The following is a 22,841-nucleotide window of genomic DNA, read 5'->3' on the forward strand; positions in this document are numbered from 1 at the left end:
GTATATACATATGAGATGAGTAATGCAAGATATATAAACATTATTAAAGTTACATTATTTTATTTTTTTGATACCCCTTTTTCTCCCCAATTTCATGGTATCCAATTGGTAGTTAGTCTTGTCTCATCGCTGCAACTCCCGTATGGACTTGGGAGAGGCGAAGGTCGAGAGCCGTACATCCTCCGAAACACAACCCAACCAAGCCACACTGCTTCTTGACACAATGCCCACTTAACCCGGAAGCCAGCCGCACCAATGTGTCGGAAGAAACACCTTACACTTGGCGACTGTGTCAGAGTGCACTGCGCCCGGCACGCCACAGGAGTCGCTAGTGCGCGATGGGGCAGGGACATTGCTGCCAGCCAAACCCTCCCCTAACCCGGACGAGTCTGATGGCCTTGAGATAGAAGCTGTTTTTCAGTCTCTTGGTCTCAGCTTTGATGCACCTGTACTGACCTCACCTTCTGGATGATAGCGGGGTGAAAAGGCAGTGGCTCGGGTGGTTGTTGTCCTTGATGATCTTTTTGGCCTTCCTGTGACATCAGGTGCTGTAGGTGTCCTGTAGGGCAGGTAGTTTGCCCCCAGTGATGCGTTGTGCAGACCTCACTACCCTCCGGAGAGCCCTGTGGTTAATGCAGCCAACACTATGCTGTATTCTGGAGAACAAGTGAATTGCTTTGCCACATTTTTGCAACATTACTTTTGTGCCATGTTGCAAATAGAATGCAAACATTTAGACCTGGCTTAGTTGACTAATTGGGTTCAAGCACAGGTGCAGACATTGTAGGTATGTACATTGGAGCTGATGTACAGGTGTAGACCTGGTTTGTATGAGTATTGGGGCTGAAATTCAGAACTACACCAATTTTTGGACAATTGGGGCTAACATGAAGGAGTATACCTGTTTATTTATTTTTAAAATCAGTGCTGGGTTAGACATGCAGGTGTACACCTGGTCTGTAAGAATATTGGGGCTGAAGTATGAGTGTAGACCAGGTTTGTATGAATGTCGAGGCTTGGTCACTGGGGTAGACCGATTTTATGTGAGTATGCCCATGGATTTACCTGTTCTATATGAGTATGCCCGTGGATTGACCTGGTTTATATGAGTATGCACATGGATTGACCTGGTTTATATGAGTATGCCCATGGATTGACCTGGTTTATATGAGTATGCACATGGATTGACCTGGTTTATATGAGTATGCCCATGGATTGACCTGGTTTATATGAGTATGCCCATGGATTGACCTGGTTTATATGAGTATGCCCATGGATTGACCTGGTTTATATGAGTATGCACATGGATTGACCTGGTTTATATGAGTATTAAAATAACATCAAATTGATCAGAAATACAGTGTAGACATTGTTAATGTTGTAAATGACTATTGTAGCTGGAAACGGCAGATTTTTAATGGAATATCTACACAGGCGTACAAAGGCCCATTATCAGCAACCATCACTCCTGTGTTCCAATGGCATGTTGTGTTAGCTAATCCAAGTTTATCATTTTGAAAGGCTACTTGATTATTAGAAAACCCTTTTGCAATTATGTTAGCACAGCTGAAAAAGTGTTGTCCTGGTTAAAGAAGCAATAAAACTGGCTTTCTTTAGACTCGTTGAGTATCTGGAGCATCAGCATTTGTGGGTTCGATTACATGCTCAAAATGGCCAGAAACAAAGGACTTTCTTCTGAAACTCGTCAGTCTATTCTTGTTCTGAGAAATGAAGGCTATTCCATGTGAGAAATTGCCAAGAAACTGAAGATCTCGTACTACTCCCTTCACAGAACAGCGCACACTGGCTCTAACCAGAATAGAATGGGAGGCCCCGGTGCACAACTGAGCAAGAGGACAATATATATATATATAATATCCTTTTTAATATGTACAAAAAAGTCAATATGGATTACATGTTAGGCTTACTAATTGCAAAATATTTGCATAGTGTCATGTCTGTGAAAAATGTGGGAACAAATGGGTTAAGGTATTTAAAGCCATCATCTCTGCAGGTACAATTACCCTGAGCATGATGTTGAGGAAGAAACAGGTGGCCTAACTCTGGAGCTGTAATTGGGAAAGCTTGTGTTATTTCTGTCACTGAGCCACAGTAATCACACAGACATGCTCTCTCCCACACACTAAAGGTAGAAAGATATGAACAACCACCTGTTTGTGAGCTTGACTGTCTAATAAGTGATGGAGGTAGTACGAGAGGAATGAGGAAGAATAACAAACTAGAAGAGGAAACATACTGCAGGCTCCATTTGCTGATGAACAACAGCTAATAGATGGAAAACAACCTGAGTCTCTCATGCTGCAGTCACAGGAAACAACATCACCCTCTCTGAAACCATTGATTAACCTGATATCAACAATTAGGATCAATAACAGGAGACACTTTAGTGTTACGAGTACTTTATTGATTAATTTGATTAGATGATTGTGAGATGTTAGTCCTTTTAAAAGTGATATTGAATTCACAGTAAGGGAAACAGTTTTAACTTCATTTTAGGAGCTGTGGAGAAGCAGTAGCAGCTCAGTTCACCTTTCACCATAATAGTGAATCAATGTTAGCTGGTGCTGCCACCTTGTGGTATAACACTATTATTGCCCAATCTTACACACCCGGTAATTAATAATTTCACATCAATTAAAGGGGGGGGATGTTTGGTGAGAGGTATCATGCTGTTCCATTAAGATGATGCCTCCACATAAACCCATGCTTCCCCTCAGGCTGGATAACTGCTTTGTTATTGACACTAGGGAGCAGTGCAGCTCCATGTGACGGACTGATAAACCTATCTTCAAATCAAATCTAATCTAATTGTATTTTTCGCATGCACCGAATACAACCAGTGTAGACCTTACAGTGAAATGCTTACTTACAAGCCCTTAACCAACAATGCTTTTTAAAGAAAAATACTGAAAAAAATAAGAAATAAAAGTAACAAATAATTAAAGAGCAGCAGTAAAATAACAATAGCGAGGCTATATACAGGGGGTACCTGTACAGAGTCAATGTGCGGGAGCACCAGTTAGTCGAGGTAATTGAGGTAATATGTACATGTAAGTAGAGTTATTAAAGTGACTATGCATAGATTATAATAACAGAGAGTAGCAGCAGCGTAAAAGAGGGGGGGAGGGCAATGTAATTAGTCTGGGTAGCCTTATGGCTTGAGGCTAGAAGCACCATCAAGAGCATCCTGACCTATATAATAGGCGGTGTCAGAGGAAAGCCCATAAAATTGTCTAGGACCAAAAGGCTCCTTAACAGCTTCTACCCCCAAGCCATAAGACTGCTGAACAATTAATCAAATGGCCACCAGGATATTACATAACTCTTCTTGAACTGCACTGTTGGTTAAGGGCTTGTAAGCAAGTATTTCACGGTAAGGTCTACACTTGTTGTATTCGGTGCATGTGACAAATAAAGTTTGATTTTGATTTGAATAGTTGTGGGAAGGATGTGGTTTTCTGCACTCCAATCCACAAGTCCACTCAGAGAAGTGAGGAGATAGTGGCCTGCACAGTCTGAAATGCTGCCAGGTGCCTGGCCCCTAACAACGTGCCCCTTAGCAACCATCAATCAGGGCCAGGTCACACAGTTCAGGGAGAGTTTGAGAAGCCAGTCTAAGGTGCTCCTACACGCTCAGGCTCTGGTCGTGGGGGATTGGGAGTGGAGTGTGCAGCTTGGAAGGGCTGTGTGGTGCTGATAACAGTCACCAGCAAGGAGGGAGAGAGAGAGAGTGTCCCGGGGAGAGGAGTAACGGACAGTTAGAGGTCAGATCAGACATCCTCCCCTTCCCCCACTCCACACCCACCTTCCTTACACCCCCACATTCTGTTTGCCGTACTTGGCTGCATATGTTACCTGTTCCTGGCTCTAGGACTGGGGGACTGACGTGGGCACAGTCAGGGCTTTGTTGGCCCTGGCCGTACTTCTCACAAACCTCCCATTGTAACAGCTGGGCACTGCTACCATGCATACCAACCCTCCTCACCTGGCCAGCGCGCCCACCCAGGTTGGGCCTGTGCCAGCCAAACTCTGGCTCTAGATCTAGGCCATGTCTCAGTTTGCCTGGGCCCAGTCAACAGACAAGGGTCTGGGCCCCAACACTCCTTCCTTCCCTTAAACCTACGATAGGGACGGAGTGTCCCCTTTTACATACAATCCTGATGTCTGACTGAGAGGGGCTTCAAAGAGGACTAGGTAAAGGCTTATAGTATAAGCTCTTATTGTGTGGGGAGGCCGGACTGGAATGAGGATATTGATTTCAGAGAGTTGGCACCGCTGGCACTCAGATGTCTATCTGCTCAGAGGGTGACTCATCCACCACATCAGACAGAGAGGGAGAGAGAGAAAGAAAGATGGAAGATGTAGGGAAAGAGAGAGGAGAGAGAGAGGGATAGGCAAAGAGAGATGGAGGGAAGCAGAGACACTCTAGACCTGACACATGGGCACCCACAGACTGGCCGTGATAGATGAAATCATCAGAGCACCCTATTGACTGTATGTGTGTGTGTGTGTGTGTGTGTGTGTGTGTGTGTGTGTGTGTAGGGGGATACAGAGGAAGAGAGCTTGGATCTCTTTGATGTTGTTGGAATGGAATGGTGGTCTAAGGTTACTAATAGATAAAGAGTACTGGAACGCTCACTACTGTTTCCAACTCTGTTTTCAACTCAGACCCAAGGCGTGTGTTTGTGTGTGTGTGCGCCTGGGTGCTCATGCATGTTTGTATATGCTTGTGTTTAAAGGCCCAGTGCAGCTGATGAATCTAACACTGTAAAAGTGTGAAAAAAATATCTCCTGATAGTTGCTGGATTAAATACAATCTTCCACACAGGACCTTATAATTAGCAGGTTTGTATGGGCGGGAGTTTTGGCTTTCCATGGTGACATCACCATGCAGTAAATTGGTTAATAGACCAATTACATTTTTGCTTGAGAAATAGTTTAAAATTTTTGCCCATTTTAATGGAAATCTATTACAGTAAGGTACCCAGAAATGATTTGATATTGATGTAAAAAAAAAAAGAAAACGCTTGCACTGGACCTTTAATATGTGTCTGTGTGGGGTCTGAGACAGATTGAAAAGAGGAGAGGAGTGGGGTCAGGGTGTAGGGTTTGTATTCAGGACAGGAGGAGGGAGCGGGTGAGATACAGGTAGTCCTGGGTGGGCAGAGACAGGAGGGTTAGGAGGGGGTGAGGAGAGGAGAGGTGTGGAGGGGGTCAGAGTGTATTCAGGACAGGAGGAGGGAGCGGGTGAGATACAGGTAGTCCTGGGTGGGCAGAGACAGGAGAGTTAGGAAGGGGTGAGGAGAGGAGAGGTGTGGAGGGGGTCAGAGTGTATTCAGGACAGGAGGAGGGAGCGGGTGAGATACAGGTAGTCCTGGGTGGGCAGATACAGGAGGGTTAGGAGGGGGTGAGGAGAGGAGAGGTGTGGAGGGGGTCAGCTTTATTCCTCCCCCGGGGACAGACAACATTGGGACAGGCTGCCATTCAACTATACATCTCCTTTCTTCCTTTCTCTTTCTGTCCCTTCCTTTCATCAAGACAGAAAGGGACAGAGATACAGACAGAGTGAAGAACAGCGAGGGGTCTCTTTCAGAGCAGAAATAGAGTCTCTTAATTCACATTAGCCCTTAGCCGATGACTGACTGACCGCTGTGAATTGCCTGCTATTGATACCACTCTATTCAGCCATCATTCTCTCTTCCTCTATCTCTCTTTATCATTTCCCCCTGTCCCTCTGTGTGCAATCTCATTTTGGGATCCTCACCCCCCTGTGGTCCCCTAGTGGGTCTCAGCCAGGTCAGGGGAATCCCTCCTCATCTCTCTCTCAGTCCAACACGATGACTCCGAGGTGGGGCTGGGTTCAGTGTGTTAGTGCCTGTTTGTCTGAGGCACACTGTCACGCCCTGATCTGTTTAACCTGTCCCTGTGATTGTCTCCACCCCCTCCAGGTGTCACTTATTTTCCCCAGTGTATTTATCCTTGTGTTTCCTGTCTCTCTGTGCCAGTTGGTCTTTATGTTAGTCAAGTCAACCAGCGTGTTTTTCCCGTACTCCTTTTGCTATTCTCATTTTGATAGTCTTCCCGGTTTTGACCCCTGCCTGACTCAGGACTACTTTCCCGCCTGCCTGATCATCCTGCCTGCCCTGACCTTGATTCTGCCTGCCCTTCAGTACCTATTGGACTCTGAACTGGTTTTGACCTTTTCCCTGTATACGACCATTCTCTTGCCTACCTCTTTTTGGATTAATAAACATTATAAGACTCCAACCATCTGCCTCCTGTGTCTGCATCTGGGTCTTGCCTTGTGCCTTGATACACACTGCCTGGCTCTGCGTGGCAGTACTGGGCTGGTTAACCCCTCACACTCTAAACTTACATCAGTGCCTATATAAAGTACACTCACTGTGCTGTGGTCATTGCAGGGTGCTCTATGTTGAGGGAGCTGTGATGTGGGATATCTTATACACTACGGGTCATTTATTGTGTAAGAATTTGTGTGTATGCGTTCTCACACCACTGGTCACATGGATCTTGTTCGTGTGTGTCCGTGGCATTGGCCCTATGTCTGGTGTGGTGTTAACCAGGGTTTTCACGTCCGTCCAGATGATAGAGTGCAGAGAGTGGGAAAGGTTTGTGGGCAGCCTGAGACAGGGGTGAAACATTTCATCAGCATCCTCTACAACCCACGCCACAACAACACCAGCCGAATCTACGGTACATCTCCTCACACACACGCATGCATGCACGCACGCACGCACGCACACGCACACACACACACACACACACACACACACACACACACACACACACACACACACACACACACACACACACACACACACAGGCATGTACCCCTAAGCACCCAAACACCCAGTGCTAAAAAGGTGGAAAAGAGCATTTCAATTTGTCATATCTCATTAAGTAACAATATACACTGTGTTTGCTGGTTTAGCTCATGCATATACTGTAAGGGTCTAGGAGCTCTTTGAGCGGAGTGTCTTTGGCTGTCTGTCTGCTGGACAGTGTAGCTCTGTACTGCCATGCCTGATGTCTTCCCCAGACCTGCACTACTCATACTGTACATCATACTCCTGTTTCAGCCTCTATGACGGACAGATCATCTACAGGTCACAGTTCAAGGCAAGCCCCTTATACAGTCCTGTGCAGAGACATACGTATATAGGAAAAGTAAATAATGAAACCCTAGAAATTATACAGTAGTGTTTTGATTAAATGTTTAATAGTGCTTTGTCAGATAAATAAAAAGCAGATCACAAACAAGGGTTTACAACACCTTCAAAATAAATATATCAAAACAAGTTTAACACAAGACCAGGAAATATAGGATTGTCAATGTGTAGCTTCATGTCTTCTCATCTTACAGATATTGATTGTCACTTAGTCATATGTTGGATGTAAAACATTAAAACCAGTTAAGGACTTCAGCTCGTATTTACAAGCCCAGCTCTCCCTCACTCTCTCAGCTTCAGTGAGGAAACATTCAATCTCCACCACAAGTGGCCTTTTTCTAATTTTCATGTCTCTGACCCCGTGTCCCCATCCCTAATTTCTCACCCCCCTAAACGTTACCTGAACCCTTCCCTTTCTGTCATTAGAATTGATTCAACTCTACCAAATGCATGCGTTCCTGCCATACCTGTATGTCTCGACTCAACTCCCCTCCTTTTAGTTCCTCTTTGTTCCTTAGGACTTAGTGCCTCACCCCTCCCAGCTCCCCAGCCCTAGCCACTGCCCCACTCCAAAACGCTTACCACAGTACTCCCTCCTCCCTCTCTTCATTCCTCCCTCTACATCCCTCCCTTTCTCTCTCCCTCTCTAGAACTCGTACTGGGAGATGAACATGGTGATCTTGGTGATGTACCGCCCCAGCTGGACCCCTTTCTCCAGCTCGGTCATCTCCACCTCTGCCTCCAGTGTAGCAGGGCCTTGCACCGGGCTCCCCAGCACCAGCTGGCCTGTCTGGCGGTCCGACCGCTGCACCGTGAAGTGGCGTCGGGCCTGCCCGCGGCCCAGCAGGGAGAAACGCAGCGTGTCGCCTATGAGGCGGAGGGCCGACACACGGAACATGGTGCGTGGTGCTGACAGGTTGGATACGACGGACAGGTAGTGGTGGGAGATGGAGTTAGGGGCCTGAGAGCACACCCTGTTGTCCACAGAGCAGGGGTTACGCTCACATCGCCTGGGCAACAGGGGAAGAGAAAATTATATAGGCATTGAGAGGTGTATGATTGCAAGAGAGTGATAAAGAGTTACATGTTATCAAATCTATTCTTGATTAACTATAAGAAAAGGTACTCACAGGGGTGAGGTTTTGCTGTAGGTGGCGTTTCGTATGCGGGGGCAGTCCACACGTACACACTGGAACCCTCCGTAGGTGTTTATACACATTTGGTCCCGGGTGCAGTTATTCTGTCTGGTGGCACACTCATCTATGTCTACAGGCCAGGGAGAGAGAGGGAGAATAATGTGTGTAAAAGTGAGGGAGGGACAGATAAAAAGAGACGGAGAGAAAATAGAGAGAGCGAGACAGAGAAATAACTGATTTATTGTAATTGCCTACAAAAACAAACATTTATTCAGACCAGATGTATGGTTTGTTCAATTATTCAGCCAGTGGATAACAGAATTGCATGGAATTACAGATACAACGGATAGGAAATAATAGGAAACATTCATTATCATTCAGCCAAGTTATCTTCTTTCTCTTTGTGGTAGACTATTCAAATGTGTAGTATTTATCTGGCATAACTGGCATGTTTTGAGGCAGAGGATTTGATGGTGTGTGTGTGTGTGTGTGTGCGTGTGTGTTCAGCTTTTGAGACTTTGGTACGGTGTGTGTGTGTGGGTGGTCTCCTTTCACCTTTGCAGTTGCGTCCGTCGCGGGTGACATTGTATCCAGCAGGACAGGTACAGCGGTAGCCTCCAGGGGTGTTAACACAGGCATGTAAACACAACCGGCCAGCCTGACCCATGTGGAACAACTCACACTCATCAATGTCTGAAACACACACACACACACACACACACACACACACACACACACACACACACACACACACACACACACACACACACACACACACACACACACACACACACACACACACACACAGTTAAAATTGCCATTGATGTCAGTTACAGTATATAACATTATGTGGTCAGACTGTGTGTCTTTTTATAGCAATAGCAATGGTAGCTGATTGTGGTGTACCTGTGCAAGTGGTGCTGTCACGCCCAGAGATGGTGTATCCGGGGTCACAGGTGCAGTGGGTGGTGCCCTGGACCTGCGTACAGCGAGATGGACGGACAAATGGACCAACAGTCACAGCCGGGGGAGAGATGGCAGCAGCCGCAGAGGAGGTGGCAGACGAGGTGTTCGTCATGGTGACAAAGACTGGAGAAAAAAGAAAGAGGGAGAAAAAGAAAGAGAGGAATGAGGAGAAGAGTGAAACTAAGGATGATTCTCATTGATATGGAGGTTTCTGACTGCAGTCTGAGGGCATTGCCATCTAAACATCTCCATCTTCAAATCAGTACAGTGCAGCTTATTTCTTTATAAAACACTATGGTTACCATGTGAACAAAGAGTTACAAATTAACTATTTGTTCCCAGGGTAACCACAGTGTTTGGAACAGTGTTGTGTTTGAGACCACCTAAAGCGAGACCGATTCATGACCAAGTCCGGAGGGCGACAAGGGGTACGAGACCGAGTCAAGACCGAGACCAGAAAAATGGGAGTCCAATTCAAGACCATGATTGTAATTTTGTCAAATTGCCACCATAATAGCATTTCAAAATGTCCAGTATTTCTGTGTTCATATTTCAGAAGAACATATGGATTCTTTATACATTCAGAATGGTGAAAAAAATGCAGGCTGAGGGATAATAGAGCCACTCTACAAATTGTGAATAACCCAAACACAGTGTGGAATAATGAGGGCCTTCTACACCTTCAGAGAAGGGCTAAGGATTTATAAAATAACTATAATTAATTATATTATTATTTTCAATGAAGTTCTGATTTAATCACTTCAGTTTTTGTTGGAAAGGAAACGGTTAACACTGGAGAGAAAAAAGATCCAATCAGGATATGTCTTTGCTGGTCTCTGGGGAGATAAATCTAGCTAGCTAAGTCAGCCATTGGCTAGGCCATCAGAAGCTAGATAGCCTCCAACACTCTACTCAACAAATTGGATGCAGTCTATCACAGTGCCATCCGTTTTGTCACCAAAGCCCCATATACTACCCACCACTGCGACCTGTATGCTCTAGTTGGCTGGCCCTCGCTTCATACTCGTCGCCAAACCCACTGGCTCCAGGTCATTTACAAGTCTTTGCTAGGTAAAGCCCCGCCTTATCTCAGCTCACTGGTCACCATAGCAGCACCCACCCATAGCACGCGCTCCAGCAGGTATATTTCACTGGTCACCCCCAAAGCCAATTCCTCCATTGGCCGCCTTTCCTTCCAGTTCTCAGCTGCCAATGACTGGAACAAACTGCAAAAATCACTGAAGCTGGAGACTCATATCTCCCTCACTAACTTTAAGCACCAGCTGTCAGAGCTGCTCACTGATTACTGCACCTGTACATAGCCCATCTGTAAATAGCCCATCCAACTACCTCATCCCCATACTGTATTTATTTATTTATCTTGCTCCTTTGTACCCCAGTATCTCTACTTGCACATTCATCTTCTGCACATTTATCACTCCAGTGTTTAATTGCTATATTGTAATTACTTCGCCACCATGGCCTATCTATTGCCTTTACCTCCCTTATCTTACCTCATTTACACACAATGTATATATAATTTTTTCCACTGTATTATTGACTGCATGTTTGTTTATTCCATGTGTAACTCCGTGTTGTTGTATGTGTCTAACTGCTTTGCTTTATCTTGGCCAGGTCGCAGTTGTAGCCTACCTAACTAGCCTACCTGGTTAAATAAAGGTGCATTTTTTTCCTTTTTTCAATTTGATAGATAGAAGGCATCTGCCATTCAACTGTATCAGGGCAACATTTTTGGATTGACAGTGGAATCAACCAATCACATTTTGACTTGTAATGGGTGGACCGTTTTTTACAAAAAACATGGAAACTTCTGCTTTCTGAAAGGCTGACAGGTCACTGTGCAATAGCAAGCAGTAGTTTTCCTATGGTGTAGCTAGCTATCTTTTGTTGTAGGCTAGTTTGTAGTGGCTGCAGCAGGTGTTATAGAAGAGGATGTTACTAATTTGTTAGCTTCTCCCTTTTCAAGAATAACTTCTTGAATAAGTAAAAATGTATCCTCATCTTTTGAGTGGAACTGTTTATTTTATTTCAGCTCCCTTGCTGTTGTTTGCCATCTCTTTGAAAAGAACTTATGTGTGAAACATTGTTGCATTTAAACTTTAGGTCACCGGTTTACTTTGTGTGCTAAATGTGAAATCTTTTTTGCAATGGAAAGTAATAGTTGTACATTTCAATGAAGAAATGCTTAGCCTAATGGTTGTGTTTTGTATTCCTATGATTGGAACCCACTGGCTTGCTATGTTAGAGTGATTGGACTGCTTACTCTGTAGCATCATGCTGTGTGTGACTGCTGTCTTTCCATCGGTCCTATGCCGTGGTGTAGTTGTGCCTGGAGAAGTAGGTATACCACATTTTGCAAAATAAATCTCAAATGGCCTGCCAAGCGAAGGAAAAATCGTATGTTTTTCTATGTTTTTTAGATTTGCATTCTCTAAATCACACTTGTTTTTTTAAAATAGAAAAACAACAAAAGGTGACGTTCTAAGTCTACAACAATGCTTAAAGCACATCAGGAGACCCTGTTGGAGGTCTGACAATATAAAATAATATATATTTTTGTCATAATCATGTATTCTTTTTCTGTTTTTGCTCAATCTGATTGGGTGGGCCTGGCTCCCCAGTGGGTAGGCCTGTGTCCACCCAGGCCCACCAATGCCTACGCCACTGATGCAAACAGGGTATGATGACTGCATTGCTCCTCACAATAGCCTACTGACTTCAGACCAAACCTTTTCAATACCTTGTTTGCATACCCATTGTTGCCATAGTTAGAATTTACTGGTAGATATCATACATTGAAAAGCATTTCCAACCTACTCTACAGGCTACCAATATCATTTTTCTTTGAGCTGCTCTATGCCAAAAAAACAGTTGAGAGCTGTGCGCTCTTGCTGCTTGCAGATGACATTCCGTGGAAACTAGGCTGTGCTCGCGGTGCATGTGAATATACAGCTCTGGAAAAAATTAAGAGACCACTGCACAATTATCAGTTTCTCTGGTTTTACTATTTATAGGTATGTGTTCGGGTGATTGAAAATCAGGGTAATTCCACCAAATATTGATTTCTGAACTCTTTCTAAGTTAAAACATTAGTATTGTGTTGTTTAAAAATGAATATGAACTTTTTTTTGTTGCATTATTCCAGGTCTGACAACACTGCATCTTTTTTGTTATTTTGACCAGTTGTCATTTTCTGCAAATAAATGTCCTAAATGACAATATTTTTACTTGGAATTTGGGAGAAATGTTGACAGTCGTTTATAGAAAAAAAAAAAATGATAATTTTACCCAAACACATACCTATAAATAGTAAAACCAGAGAAACTGATAATTTTGCAGTGATCTCAATTTTTTCCAGAGCTGAATGTCACGTTTGCGATTGTGTAGGCTACTTTATGCATGGTTTCTTTATTGTTATACATAATTGATTAGTCGTACATCTCCACTACACTACTTTGATACGCATCACTGGGGATTAAAAAGCGAGTATACACAATGCCCATAAAGAAAGTGGGTATACAGTGTATACCTGCCTATAGCCTCCACTACGCCACTGGGGACCAGTGCAGGTATACACTGTATATTAATCCCCAGTGATGCGTATCAAAGTAGTGTAGTGGAGATATACGACTTGTTTAAAAAAAAAGTGCAGTCCTAAATGAGTCCGCTGGTATGACGGTTGCTGTCCTTTCAGCATCACGAACCTGTCACACACTAAAGGCCTAGGTCCAATAGGTTCACCACTGAAGACCTAGGTCCAATAGGTTCACCACTGAAGGCCTAGGTCCAATAGGTTCACCACTGAAGACCTAGGTCCAATAGGTTCGCCACTGAAGACCTAGGTCCAATAGGTTCACCACTGAAGACCTAGGTCCAATAGGTTCACCACTGAAGACCTAGGTCCAATAGGTTCGCCACTGAAGACCTAGGTCCAATAGGTTTGCAACTGAAGGCCTAGGTCCAATAGGTTTGCAACTGAAGGCCTAGGTCCAATAGGTTCACCACTGAAGGCCTAGGTCCAATAGGTTCACCACTGAAGGCCTAGGTCCAATAGGTTCGCCACTGAAGACCTAGGTACAATAGGTTCGCCACTGAAGGCCTAGGTCCAATAGGTTCGCCACTGAAGGCCTAGGTCCAATAGGTTCGCCACTGAAGGCTTAGGTCCAATAGGTTCGCCACTGAAGGCCTAGGTCCAATAGGTTCACCACTGAAGGCTTAGGTCCAATAGGTTCACCACTGAAGACCTAGGTCCAATAGGTTTGCAACTGAAGGCCTAGGTCCAATAGGTTTGCCACTGAAGGCTTAGGTCCAATAGGTTCGCCACTGAAGGCTTAGGTCCAATAGGTTCGCCACTGAAGGCTTAGGTCCAATAGGTTCGCCACTGAAGGCTTAGGTCCAATATGTTCGCCACTGAAGGCTTAGGTCCAATAGGTTCGCCACTGAAGGCATAGGTCCAATAGGTTCGCCACTGAAGGCTTAGGTCCAATATGTTCGCCACTGAAGGCTTAGGTCCAATAGGTTCGCCACTGAAGGCATAGGTCCAATAGGTTCGCCACTGAAGGCTTAGGTCCAATAGGTTCGCCACTGAAGGCTTAGGTCCAATAGGTTTGCCACTGCGCAAACATGTCTATAATAGATATAAAGACTGCAGGTGCTCATGTTTCAAGAAAGGAGGGTATATATTTGAAAGGAGGGTATATATTTGGCCTGGTGAAGCGGTTTTATGTGCTGACTGAATGGAAGCTGATAATTAGGAGTTTTTTACTGCGCTGGTCTCGGCTGGTCTCCAGAAGAAATGACCAGTTGTCACTATCCAAGACTGAGTCAAGACTGAGCACAAATGTATTGGACACGGAGATGAGACACTCAAAATGTTGTCTGGAGACCAGACGGACAGACGGTCTCGACTGACTTGCAACTTAAGTTAGGCTACATTAAACTTTTTAATATTAAACATTCATGCAACACTGTAGTTTCCCAACATTTCCTGACCTCAGTGTTCACATCCATTGCACCATGCAGCCCTCTATCAGTGGGCTGTGTGTGAGTGGGATGATAGACTTATAGAAGGCTCCCACACAGTGCAAGCAGTGTTAGTCATGGTCAAAGTCCATCTAAATCCCCGTTAGTCTGTGTGTGGTTCTCACTTACAGCAGTATACTGTACACAGGGGGGAGAAATGAAAACAAACAGACAGAGAGAAACAAAACAGAGAGAAACAAAACCTAACTGGGCCGTATTGATTCGCTGGCTCTGCCTGGAGCCCTGAGTGTGTATGATAGCCCAGCCAGCCAGAACCAGCCAGAGGGAGTGGACCAGGGTCTCCCTCGGTGTCTGGCCCTTGTGTGTTGTTGTTACTAGTTAGCCATAGCATAGAGATATAAAGGACTGTAAGTCCTGGTTCCAGTTCATAATATCAATAAAGCACCTCAAGGATTTTGTTGTATATGGCGAATATACCACGGCTAAGGGCTGAGTCTAGGCACTTCGCGTCGTGCATAAGGACAGCCCTTAGCCATGGTATATTGGCTAATATACCACACCCCTTTGGGCCTTATTGCTTAAGCATCTCTACCTACATGTTGGCACAGGGCTCTGGCAGGTGGCTCCAGCCCAGCCTTTGGTACACGTGCAGGAGAACTGATTCACCTCGTCCACACATGTCCCCCCGTTCAGACAGGGAGACGAGGCACACTCATTTATGTCTGAGGAAAGACAGGAGGAGTAAGAGATTAGTCAAGAGAGGAGAATGAAGTAATATTAGCCCTGATGTAAATGTTGGCTCGCTAACTCACTGACAATCACAGGTGGAACCTTATAGCTCTGATGCATGAACCAAAAGAGAAAAGCTCCTTCTCTCTGTGTGTGTGTGCGTGCGAGCACACACTTCCGTGCGTGAGCGTGAATGTGCATGCGTGTGAGTACTCGACATAACCAGAACGAAAGGGATGGCCTGACTTTTAGTCTCACAGAACGTCTTTGAAGCATTATCTAAATGTTAGCGAGCTGTCAAGACAGAGGGCTGCTATCACTATGTGTCACAGTCACTGGATTCAATAACCCATTCTGGATGGCCATGAAAATACATAAAAAGGAAATTTGATAATGAAATACATATGGATGCAAGCCATCTTATCTAGATAAATGTTAGTAATATGCATGAAGTTTAAAATGGGGGAAAGAGAGATAAAGAAAAGAGAGGGGGACACAAAGAGCATGGTGATAAGGACATGAGAGAGATGATAGAGCAGATAAAGAGATGAGTGACGGGACAGAGAAGAGGAAAGGAGAAGAGAAAAGGGTGGGGGGGAAGAGACGCCAGAGAAAGAGAAGAAGTAGATGGTAGTTGACAAAAGATAGTGATTTCAAGACAGATGTGTGTCTCCCTAATGGTTTACATTTGGATAAGGGGTAGGGTAATCTGTAGCAGATGGTAGGGTCACTCACTGCGGCAGGTGGGCTGCTGGCCGCTCCAGGTGAGGCTCTCCTGACACATCCTGCTCTCTGCTCCCACCAACTCATAACCCGCATCACACAGGAAGTGAACCTCGTGACCTGGGGTCTGCGCCTTTCCCAATTTCCTGCTGTTGGCAGGCGTGTCCAGCTTTAGACAGGTATCTGTAAAGCGGTGGAGGGTGGTTGGTAGTGGGACATAAGCCAAGACTTAACTCTCCAGCCATAGCTCCATAGGAGCTCAATTTAACATTTCTACCTACCGCTAACCACCAAATGTGAAATGACATACCAGTAGTAGCAAAGGAATAGTAATCCACCAGAGTAAACATTTTTAGAACGCAGCGTGACACTGCTACTAGCATTTTTACAGCTAATTAACATTTTTACCGGGACTAGTCAGTCCGGCTGGTGCTGTGTGTAGGCCTACACAACTTACTGAATCACGATTGATTCTCGTTCATGAGGTTGACAACAATAGACATAGTAATACAAAACTTCTTCACATTCTTGCAACTGGTGTTTTTTGGATTGTAAAATAAAAAGCAGCAGGCCTACTGAAAGACATTTTAGGCATTTCAGTGAAGAAATCGAATTTAAGCCTATGGCTAAAATGGTAGGCTACATGTTGCTTCTTCAACCGATGTTTGGGCTGTGTGCAGACTTACCATTGTTTGCTTTGCCAGTTTGTTTGGTGGCTGTGTTCTGTAGCAAGTTGAGTTTCTTCCTCAGGGTGCGGAGGCTCTGTAGGTATGCAGCCTCATGGGTCGACAGCAGCTTCTGGACCTGCTTTAGGGAGCTCTGCATGTCCTGCCTGCTGGGACAGTCCTACAGGGACAGGGCATGGTAAGCAGGTGAACACTTTTTTGTCCAACAGAAACAGGGGAAGCCAGGGGCAGTGGAACAGTTAAAAAGTGCTATACAGGGATAACTTGCCAAGAGAGTCATCCCCAAAAAGGCAATTCATTTGCAGAGTTACAGTATTTTTAAAAGCCGTAATACAGGAAGATCTTAACTTCATTTTAGCGAAGCGCCACGTTACAAACGTGGGTTGAGGAACATAAGGAACACGCAAGTTTATTTTTCCTATGCTGACGTAGACTACACAGAGCACATTCATTGCCTAATGAAATGTAGTTACAGTTGATAGATGACTAATTTCAACTCAAGTCAGGGACCGTGAGACACAGGTGACTTGGTCAGAGGATGGAGGCAGAACTAACTCTCCATTAGCTTCCTAGAATTTGACATCACTCAGTTATACAAACCACATTCACTGCAAAAGCTGGGCAAATGTCCTCGCTACTTAATCACTGGACAGAACAGAGAAATTACCTCACCAACAAGTTAATGTTGGAATAACAGGACAGAAGTACAGCAGCTACTGTACATTGGCTTGCATTGTGAATGATAAACTAGCATCTGGTGAGCCACATGAAGTGATTTGTTGCTGCATTTAAAAAGTATTTTAGGGGTTTTCCTAAGATAGCACTGAAAGTTAAAGAATGTAGTGTACAGTACCTAAAAGTTACTAAAAAGGCATATGGTCACTGGTCTGGGTTTATAGGGAGACCAGAGAAGAGACATCAGAGTAGACGTACCTGCTTCAACACATCATCAGCACTCAGATGGTCATGTTTTTAATCTCACTGTACACAGTAGGCAGCCTAGTCGATGTGGTGAATGAATGAATTGAGCCGGCGACATCATCCCCCTGGTTGTCTGACCTACTGTAGCACGCACGGGCATCTCAACAACCCCTACCACCAGCTGGGGAGCTTCAAGTCAGAGGTGGCTGTAGTGTTGGTAGGCTTTTGCCTTTGTGCAAAGTAAGTTGTTCTCTAGTGGTAGTAGTTTGATGTTTTGGAGGTTGTGTCCTTATGCCCCTGGTGGTGTTACTTGATGGTGCCAGAGAGAAGTCCTGTAGGCCTCCTGTACGGTCTAAGGGGGTTGCTGGGAAACACTAAAGACACACTCCATGAGAGAAAGAGTGGCTCCGATCCTATCTGGACTCATTCTCACAACAGATTCCCTCCCAGTCTGTCTTCTCTCATATCCCAGCCTATCTCTGCTGTTCTGTCTATTCAGCCCAGAAGTGTCTGGAAGTTCTGACAGAATGATCTCCTTGGAGGCATAAAAAATTGTTGCTTGCTCATAGCGTCCATCGTTTGATGCAGGGGTGGGTGTACTGTAGGTTTTGATAAAGGGTAGGGAGGCTGTTTGGGGTCAGATGGTGTGGAATAAACACCCAGAGGGTAAACATCACCTGTGTATGAGGCACGTCCTCTCCTCCCATTGGCTGAGAAAATCAGGGAGTGTTAGTAGTATATTTTTCCTAAACTCTCACTCTCTCTTTCAACTCTCTCCCTCCTCCTCTCTGTCCTCTCATGAATGTTTTCAGAAAGCCAATTAGTGTTTTCATCTGGCAGAAGTTATGTAAGAAAAGTAAATATTTGGTCATCCTGTGAAAACACCTGGCTGATTGAAACTGGAGCAGGGAGCTGGGCTGCTGGAGCGACATCAGTCAGGAGGGAGGGAGGGAGGGAGGGAGGGAGGGAAAGGCTGCTGTTTGTGTGCCCCAGCGATAATGTCCTCTTTCTGCCTCCGCTGCAAAACATTTCATGCATTTGCATTTCATGTATCTGTGACATTATCTTGGTGTGCCTAGGTAACATACCTATAGCCTCCTTCAGTAAGTTCTGAGCTGCTCTTTGAATCAAGAGGTGTGCAGTGCAATGATGAAGGCCAAAGTAGCATGGTGATCTAATCCAAGGATTTTAGATTGTTCTAAGTGAATTCTGTGATGCAGAAAGGTTTTGCATAAAAGGAAAAATGTTCTGTAGCTAATAATAATCTGGCTGACCTTGTTCAATTATGTAATCACTGCATGGCTTCAGTTCTGCAGTGTGAGTTGTGCCATGACAAGAACAAGCCAAAGATCACTAATGAGACCTGAACAGACTCCTCATACACACAGCTCATTACCACACAGTACGTCATGATCTTAACTAAATGTGGACAAAAACTAAATTGAGTCCAAATTTGACATTCCACATGAATTTCTAATTGAACAACAGAAAGAGTACAGCATAGCATATCACACACACACACACACACACACACACACACACACACACACACACACACACACACACACACACACACACACACACACACACACACACACACACACACACACACACACACACACACACACACACACCAGCCTGCCGTAATATAGACCCTTGTCCTTGGACAAGGTAGAGAGGTTTAGCAGTTTTGTGCTGAAACACGTCAGAGGTGTTGGGTCTATTCATAGTGATGGGCCTCTCGGTGTCTGGACATGCATGCAAGGGGCCTTAGTAATTGTTTGTGCAGCTTGCCTGGGAATTGAGGTCGACCAAACACCAGTCCTATCAATGGGTGTCTGTCCATGTCATGATGCATGGATAATGACCTTATAGCTGGACTTGCAGGCTCTTGACTTTGACAAGAGATTGACACTTCAACTTGATGCGTTTTGACCTTCAACAACACCCAGACATCAATGCTGCATCCCTCAGTGTTAGATGTTGAATTAAAGCCTGTCCATGAAAAGGGCATTCAGACAACCTTTCTCTCAGGTCTATTTTCTCAGTTGTAAATCTTGTGTGATATTTACCCACTGACTTTTCAGGTCATTACAGATAATGGCAAGAATTTTAACTATGTCCTGAGGCTATATGTGATAATTAATTGGTCTGGAAATGTTTTCTGAGTTTATTACGTTAATGGACTACCTAAACACGTCAGAAACCACAATAGCCTACATTAAATCGTAACACACATAGAGATTATAATGGTAACCCATGATCATATAAAATACAGTAATTTACTTAGATTTTACGTTTTACTCTGTGATATGTAGTGTGATATGTGCTTTTAAATCAGCTACATTTTTGATTGGACCAACCAGCTGTGCAAAATAAATCCAAGAAACACCATATGTTGTCTCTTAAAAGTGGCCAAGGTGCCCTCATGGCACTGACAAGCTCAGGAAACACTCACCTGCCCAAATGCAGCGTGGATTGGACAAAGACACAGGAACACAATGACAGCGTGCGTCCAAATCATTTTCAGTTAATCCTGTGCTGCGTTTACACTCAGTCCCGAAGCGCGCTGGGTTGGGTATCTTCTGGGTACAGTGAATTTCCAGTGTATAAAATGCGCTTATAAGCACCTCAGTGGTATTTGTGAGAAATGCTATTAATTCATTCACATGTCAGACAAGTTGCCAAAGCGAAACTTTATGGAATGTAGGGTTTACTCTTTGAGAACCAATCAGGTTATGGGACTAGAAGACCTGTTGACCACATTTTACTAAAGAACCATTGCGTAGGCATGTGTATTTTCTTCAAACTCTTTTCCTTTTTTTGGAAGGCACATGGCAAATTTCCTCCCTCATGAAAGCCTCTCAGATGTGGAATTTGTAAACTGAAGAGAAAAACAAATTTATCAGGAAGCTTGGATGGATTGAGGCAAGCTCCACTGGGCAGTGGGCACTGTGGGAAGGTGACAAGCAGGGTAATGTGAAACACAACTCATACAGGTTGCATCTTCTCATGATTTACGAGGAAATGTAGGCCCATCTTTCAATAGGGAAATAACTATGTAACACAGGGATACATAAAACCTACTTGAGCAGCACACACATTTTGTTGAATTAACTCAACCTTGTGCTTATTACCAGGTAATTACAGTAGCCTAATGGACAATGAGTCTTTGTTCCAATGTGTTTTTTTGTTATCTTGAATGGCATACATCCTGAGAGTAAAAGTGTACTGTTGAATGAGCATAGAAAGTGGGGAAGGTGTGCCCTCTGCAGGGAGTAAGTGTCCATCACCTTGCCATCATCTAATACAACGGTTCTGTTCTCATCTCCCCAGCAGAACACACCTAACACCACCACTACCATGGAAGTATAGCTGAGGTTAGTTGTTCTGTCGTACCTCCAGCCTGGTGAACGTTCTCATACCATAAAAACATTCTCATGACATACTCCAGATAGTAAATTACCAACTGCTGAAGCATCAAGAGTCCTGTTTCATCACCGACCTGTCAGTGAGTTAGATCTGATTCCACCTGTAGCTGATTCAACCACCCACCCACGTAGTATAGACCCACTGTGACTGCACTGAACTGTACTGCATTTACTGGCCTCTACTTTACTGCTCCTTGCTTGCCTGCTTGCTCAGCTATAGTTCTCTCCCACTGTCCATTATGATACACATTTATCCCTTCTGCATTCCATTCTATTCCAGGGCTTATGGTTCTGCATCACTCATCACAGGGACCTCCGCACCCGTCCTCTTGGGTTAAATCTGTCTCTTTCACGACTCATTGACATGATGGTCTCAAATCCCCCTGGACAGCACTGAAGACAACAGTCACACAACAGTAACTTCCCCACTACCACCCACCCACCTACTCACCCATGTACAGTACCCCATCCTACTGAAAGCCCTTCACTAGGCCCAGGATGTGATATAAGCATCACTCCCATGTCTGAATCTCTGTCCTACTCACTGAGGTGACTCGGCACTACTACAGTACCTTCCCTAATCCTAGTAGGTGATGTCACTATGGGAGGATAATGGGAAGAGAGCTGCATGTAGAATCGATAGCCCATGACCAGTGAGTGGTTCGTGACTGATTGGTGCCTCACTGCATGGGGGTCTCTCTCCACAATGTCTGTTCTTTTATATCTTTGAGAATTTAATACAGAAACACGAGATGGCTCTCAATCCTGTGAGATCCTTCTGTAATGAGAAGCAGAACAGTACAGTTAGTTGAGGTTCTGTTGAAACTGGTTCCCCAATATACACCCCTTACCCCCTGTCCTTCAGTTTCTGTGGGGAACACACACATACAGTATGGACCCTCAAATTAAATCACAGAGTCTTGAGAATCCTCAAGTTTGGAGGGATTTATTGTGAAATGTCGTTTTTGATTACATTTGCGCATATTATTTGCTACTAATGGTCAAGACATTTGATGTGTTTGTGTGTCGTGCGGCGGGGGTGTAGTTGGAAACGTTGGGGTTTGATGTGATGATGGAGAATGATTGGGTATCAGAACTCTTCTGTTCAGCAGATGTTTCATAGTTTCACTGTGGTGATTATATTGTCTTGCTGACTTTGTGGGGATCTACTGCTGTAGTAGACCACTACGTAACAAAGGATTCCTGAAAAGATGGGTGAGATTTCTCGTCATGGTGTGTGAGCATCCCTGATTATTGAAACTTATCTCATTCTATAGTTGTACTTTGTGTTTGCAGAGATTAGCCATATACAGATGGCATAGGAAAACCTCTGATTATTTGGTCTCTCTCACAGTGTTACCCACTATTGCATAAAGGCAGACTGAGCTATTTCTTTCAGCGCTACACTCTGCAATCACTGTAGTTACCTATCCTGAGGAAATAGGACAAGCGGTGCAGATTTATCCAAATTAATGCAATCGCTAGGACTGTAATGCCAGTCATTGGTAGCCCAGTCTCATAAAATGCACATACACACACACACACACACACACACACACACACACACACACACACACACACACACACACACACACACACACACACACACAAATATCTCTTCTTTGGAAAACCTTAATTGAAAAAAAGCCACATGTCAGATATTTTTTATGTCTGTTGCCCTCAGTGAAACATAAATATTTTCATTGTGAGTCTGTAGAAGTTGTAGATGTTATTCTCATGGATCAGTGACACTGATCTCTGCTCTGTTTGGGCTCCTCGTCTATCTCTCAAGTACGGTATCTGTTGTTTATAAAGAGTTTAGGCTACAGTAATTGACTTGTGCTAACACGGATGTAGCCTACTGTTGTATGTAGCTTGCCCTACACCACACCTGGGATCACTCAGATATGCCTACTGACAGTCACCTTTGGCTTTTAATGTATGTTTTCTTGATTGTTTTACATAGGGTATACATTGACCTTAGGGCTGGTCCAGACTAAAAAAACTATTGGTCGATCAAAAGATGTCTGCTCT

At 44.4% G+C, this 22,841-nt stretch overlaps 1 protein-coding gene across 1 annotated transcript; it reads right to left on the minus strand.

Annotated features, from left to right (window-relative positions):
- Positions 1-7,250: 7,250 nt before the first annotated feature.
- On the minus strand, positions 7,251-20,116 carry LOC106587363 (fibulin-7-like). Its single transcript, XM_014175707.2, has 8 exons — positions 19,835-20,116; positions 16,456-16,615; positions 15,782-15,952; positions 14,914-15,039; positions 9,254-9,436; positions 8,903-9,040; positions 8,342-8,477; positions 7,251-8,221 (listed from the first exon to the last, which is right to left on the minus strand). The coding sequence occupies exons 1-8, from the start codon at positions 19,898-19,900 to the stop codon at positions 7,858-7,860; spliced, it is 1,344 nt and encodes a 447-aa protein (XP_014031182.1). The 5' UTR covers positions 19,901-20,116; the 3' UTR covers positions 7,251-7,857.
- Positions 20,117-22,841: the final 2,725 nt, after the last annotated feature.

The sequence above is a fragment of the Salmo salar genome, chromosome ssa26 (genome assembly GCF_905237065.1).
Source record: "Salmo salar chromosome ssa26, Ssal_v3.1, whole genome shotgun sequence".
Lineage (NCBI taxonomy): Eukaryota > Metazoa > Chordata > Actinopteri > Salmoniformes > Salmonidae > Salmo > Salmo salar.